We start from the raw sequence: 4,854 nt of genomic DNA, 5'->3' as shown, positions 1-4,854 counted from the left end.
CCGCCGCGCACTTATAGCGGGGCCTTGCCGGTGCCCGGTGCGCCGAGTAAACACGGAGCTGTTTGTTTGGGGCGGGCCCCGCTCCGCGCCAGGGGTCACCGGCACCGGTGATGGGGCAGTGAGGCAGAGGCCATCGCTCCGTTGTCCCTGTTTGGCACATTTTTTTGTTTGTAACGGCGTCACCGGCGGCGCTCCCGTGAGCGGGTCCTGGCACTCGCGGCCGGGGGATGTTTGTCCCTTGGGTAACAGCGCCCACGGCACCGGCTCCGCACGTGGCCCTGCCCCGGGGCTCTGCTCCAGCTCAGCTCGGAGTGTCCTGGCAGGTTTAGCTGGGACAGGAACAAAACACAGCCTGCCTGCAATGCTGTGGTGCCTTCACAACAACCTGTGCTCTTGGTCATCACTCACACCCACGCTGTTCAACCCTTTTTGAGAAGCTCAACATCCACGCAGGAACCCTGCTCTCACTGGAACTCAAAGTTCACAAGTTCAGGAGTGCAAGCAGAAGTCACAAGTGCAATTCACAATGGTGGAGTCTTTTCAATTCACTAAAAACAAAATCTTTTGTTGTAGCTGTCTCCAGCAGAATATCAATAAAAGTTGGTTGATGGATTTGTATATTTTTTACAGATGATCTTTTCCAGCAAGCTTCCATCAGATTTATTCATCATGGAAGCAGCTGATCACAACTGTTCCAACCAACACTGCAGTAACACAAGGCAACAGAGACTGGAGGAGAGATTCTCTCAAGTGAAAAATAATGTATTCAACGTGAAACATAAAAATCCTCTCGGGTTCAGTCAAAAAGAAGGGCACTGGGAGATGCTGTGATCCCCCCACAGGCATCACTTCACACCCTCGAGCTTCACCACCCAGCCAGACTGAGGAGGGAGAGGAGATGGGAGCATGTAGGGCAGGGTTATGAGCATCCCAGTCCCTGGCTGCATCTGCCACTCCAGAGTGCCAGCAAAGCCCAGCAGTGTCACCTGCAGGGGAAGGAAGGGGACACTCAGCTGCAGCTCAGCAGGCCCCCTCTGCACAGCCCACAGCCCCTGCAGGTCCCCAGCCATGGCTCAGGTGGCACAGGGGTGACACAGGGGTGTTTGGAGGCCACAGCAGGCTGCAGTTTGTTGTTTGGGGCTTGTTTGTTGCTGATGCTTTGCCCCTATTTGTTCAGAGCAAAGGCCACTGCAACGTTTGCGTCAGGGTGACGTGCCACCAGCAGGGCACTGCACCTGGGCTGCAGGACAGCCCCTCCTGCTCGGGGGGATCTGCTTCCCTCCCCTGCAACAAGAGGATCAACACACTCCAGGACTGGAATCTGTCCTGGCAGCTCCTGTGCCACGTTCCATGTGAGCCAAAGCCTGGGGTGCTGCCAGGAGCCCACAGCACACAATCTCCCTGTAGCCAGGATATTTTCTAAAAAATCCTTTCCTTAGGATTTTTCCTCCTGAGGAGCTGAGGCCTCAGGAACAAAATGTAAACAATGGTTATCTGCTGCTGTGGAATGCAACAGGTGGATCTGTGATTGGTCTCATGTGGTTGTTTCTAATTAATGGCCAACCACAGTCCAGCTGTCCAGACTGTCTCAGTCAGTCACAAGCCTTTGTTATTCATTCTTTCCTATTCTATCCTTAGCCGTCCTTCTGATGAAATCCTTTCTTTTATTCTTTTAGTATAGTTTTAATATAATACATATCATAAACTAATAAATCAATCCTTCTGAAACACGGAGTCAGATCCTCATCTCTTCCCTCATCCTGGGACCCCTGTGAACACCGTCACACCTCCCCACTCCCCCAGCTCCTGAACAAATCCAGGCTGGCCCTTCCCACCCACAAATGCCCCCAGATGGGCTCTCAGTGTGTGTTCAGTCCCTCACCTGCGTGCCTGGAGATGGAATGGGTGAGGACAGGTGCAGGACATTGTCCCGAGGCCAGAGCAGGAAGATGGCAAAGACCACTGGTCCCTTGGAGGTGTCCCTGGGAGAGGAGGAGTTCAGCGGGTGAAGGCACCAGACACAAACCTCACCTTTCCAGACAGCACGAGAACACAATTCTGCCCTCTGTCACCACACAGGGGTCACCCACTGCCACCAACTCCAAATTTAGGAAAAGGTAAGAAATAAACACCAGCTCAGCTGTCTGAGCAGCAGAGCCCTCACCAGACAGTGTCTGTGGTGTTCTCCATCTGCACCCTCCAAGGCTGGGATTCATAAATTGCCTCCCCATTGGTGTCCAGCCACCTCCCAAGGGCCAGGAGTCTTTCTTGGAAGATGGGGACAATCATCCCTTCTTTGGTAGGTCCCACATTGAGGAGGTAGTTGCCACCCAAACTCACAGTCTGCACCAGTTCCTGTAGCAGATAAAGCAAGGTAACATTATCCTCACTTCAGACAACACAGAAACTGAGGGGTTTTACCCTCATCAGCTGCTCCAGAAGCCTCTCACTCCCAGCAATCCTCCCCCAGGCTGTTTTGAAGTCAGCTTTCTCACCTCGATCACACTCATTTCATCCATCACGTCAGGCAGGCTCATGTTGCTGCGGTAGCCCCAGGAGAGCCTGTCCAGGGAGGAGCACATCTCCCACTTGTGCTCTGGCAGGGTGCCTGGCCTGTACTTGTCAGCACAGTTGTAGAAACCCCCATGGCGGCAGGAGCAGCCCCGACCCCAGCGATCGTTGACAACCACGGTGTCCTGAGAGAAGGAAAACAGCTCAGGGCACAGATCCTTTTGTTCTTGGGCTGTCCAGCTGGCAGCCACCCCCCTGAGGAAGCACCTAAAAATTCCCAGTGTAATGGAAACCCTCCTGAGAAGGAGCTGAGGCAACAAAGCTGAGTGTCCATCAAAGGTCAGTGGAGCTGTCCCAGCAGCACAGCCAAGGATCTCTTTTTGTCAGAGAATAAAACACATTTGGCAAATGTCCGGGAGGTTTCTGGTTTGATCACACACCCCACAGCCTCCTGCCCTCCCACACCCAGCCAATGCCAGGAGGGGCAGAAGGGACTGGTACCTTGACAGGGCTGTCGTTGTAGAGCCAGGCAAGGAAAGAGGTGGAATTCCAGTAGGAATCTGGAGCTTCCCAGTCCCCATCCGACCAGATCAGGTCTGGTTTGTACCTACGGGAGACAGATGTTGTTTCATAAAGGTTCATCTGCTCCTGCCACACTGTTTCTTCCCCTTCCCACCGCCTGGCATCACCAGGAGGTTTTTGTTTCATTTTCTGCTTCACACAAAGCTCTAAGGGAGGTTCTTGCAGCAGCAAAGAACAAGGTGTTGATCCACAGCTCAAGAGAGGGTGCAGTTCTTCCAAAAAATCCAGAATTTGGTACCTCAAACTGCACATTCTTGAGCTGGGACAATGACCCACAAGCCCAAGCCTTTTATTTTTGTCAGCAAGGGGAAGCAAGGCAAGGATGTAAATTCACAGTGAAATCACTTTTCTATTCTACTAAATACTGAACAGTTTGTTCCACTTTCAGCCCCTCAGCACAAAGGCAGGATTAAAGGGAATTGCTTTTGCAGGAAAAATTTGTCCCTGCCTTATTCCACAGGTTAGATCTTCCACAGGTTAAAAGTGAACCCTTTTTCTAATTACCACAAATCATTACTGCTTAGCAAAGAGAACTCGCCTCGGCAAAAATCAACATTTCTCTTCTCTGCACCCACTTGGCACCTTTCTCTACAGAACTGAAACCAGGAAATGCTGGTGATTCTGAACTGGTTGTGGCTCTTACTTTAAGACAAGATCATAAAGTTCTGGCATTGTCTTCTTTAAAACGAAGCTCTGGGTCTTGAAGTCATTTTGTTTGTCAGCGAGGTAGAGAGGGTTAAACCACTCCATCAGGGAGTGATACAGCCCATAATGGAGGTTGCTGAAGGACAAAAAACAGAGGGAAGAGCTAGGCTTCAGTGGGGATTAAGAAGCAGCAGAAATTAAATTACTGGCATTATTATTTTTCATCATTGCAAGCACTCCATTTTTCACAGGGTTTTCTGCTGTCTGCCAAGCAGAGCCAGGAGGATTCACTGCTCTCAGAGCAGAGCTCCCTGGCAGGGCCGTACCTCTCCCTGAGGGCCTCTCCCAGCTCTGCCACCAGGTCCCGGTGGGGCCCTGTATCCACAGAATTCCAGTTCCAGGACACTGGTGACCCCCAGTTGGTGAAGCCCTCGTGGTGCTTCGTGGTCAGGACCACGTATCTGAGAGGAGAAAAGGACTTGGTTGGGATGGCAAAGGAACAAATGAGGTATTTCCCAGCCCCACTGCAATCCCAGTCACTAAAACAGCAAGGCACTGGATAACCACGCTGTGAAGAGCCCTCTGTCACTATCCCTTGGATTTAGAAGCAAATACAAGAATAAGAGAGGCTTTTAGTGGATTTTAACGCTGGGAAAGAATGAACAGTAAGTACTTAGGGAAGAGCAAGACTTGTCATATCCTCAGCACCCTGGGCACGACCACTCAGGGATGCCCAGCACTGTTCAGGGACCCCCAATCCCTCAGGGATCCTCGGATTTGCCCCTTCCATCCCCTCACACCCCTGCATCCTCTTGGGAACAGCCCCATACGCTTCCCAAGCTTTTCCATCCCCTCAGGAACCCCCAGACCCACCATCCATCCCCTCAGGGACCTGCAGCCATGGCACTCATCCCCTCAGGGACTCCCCTATCCCCTCAGGGACCCCAACTCCGGCCATCCCGGCGCTGACCTGGCCCCGGCCCGCTGGAAGAGCTGTGCCCACTGTCGGGGCTGGAAGTCGTGGGCGGTGAAATGCGGCGCGAAGTCCGCGTAGGTGGTGCCGGGCGGGAAGCGGCGGCGCACGAAGCTCTCGTAGGCGGCATCGTGCTGGCCCTG

The 4,854-nt window shown here is 52.8% G+C and overlaps 1 protein-coding gene across 1 annotated transcript in view; it reads right to left on the bottom strand.

Annotated features, from left to right (window-relative positions):
* Nucleotides 1-741: 741 nt before the first annotated feature.
* Nucleotides 742-4,854, bottom strand: part of FUCA1 (alpha-L-fucosidase 1) — a 4,212-nt gene continuing 99 nt past the window's right edge. The window contains exons 2-9 of the mRNA XM_031062035.1: nucleotides 4,709-4,851; nucleotides 4,065-4,199; nucleotides 3,737-3,874; nucleotides 3,013-3,118; nucleotides 2,496-2,696; nucleotides 2,165-2,355; nucleotides 1,883-1,982; nucleotides 742-986 (exon numbers count right to left, since the gene is read on the bottom strand). Coding sequence (XP_030917895.1) covers nucleotides 846-986; nucleotides 1,883-1,982; nucleotides 2,165-2,355; nucleotides 2,496-2,696; nucleotides 3,013-3,118; nucleotides 3,737-3,874; nucleotides 4,065-4,199; nucleotides 4,709-4,851 — 1,155 coding nt within the window. The 3' untranslated portion in view covers nucleotides 742-845. The remainder of the gene's footprint in view (nucleotides 987-1,882; nucleotides 1,983-2,164; nucleotides 2,356-2,495; nucleotides 2,697-3,012; nucleotides 3,119-3,736; nucleotides 3,875-4,064; nucleotides 4,200-4,708; nucleotides 4,852-4,854) is intronic.

Source organism: Geospiza fortis, unplaced genomic scaffold, assembly GCF_000277835.1.
Source record: "Geospiza fortis unplaced genomic scaffold, GeoFor_1.0 scaffold432, whole genome shotgun sequence".
Classification (NCBI taxonomy): Eukaryota; Metazoa; Chordata; class Aves; order Passeriformes; family Thraupidae; genus Geospiza; species Geospiza fortis.
Note: the sequence above shows the minus strand (reverse complement) of the source record. Positions and strands in the feature narration are given on the sequence as shown.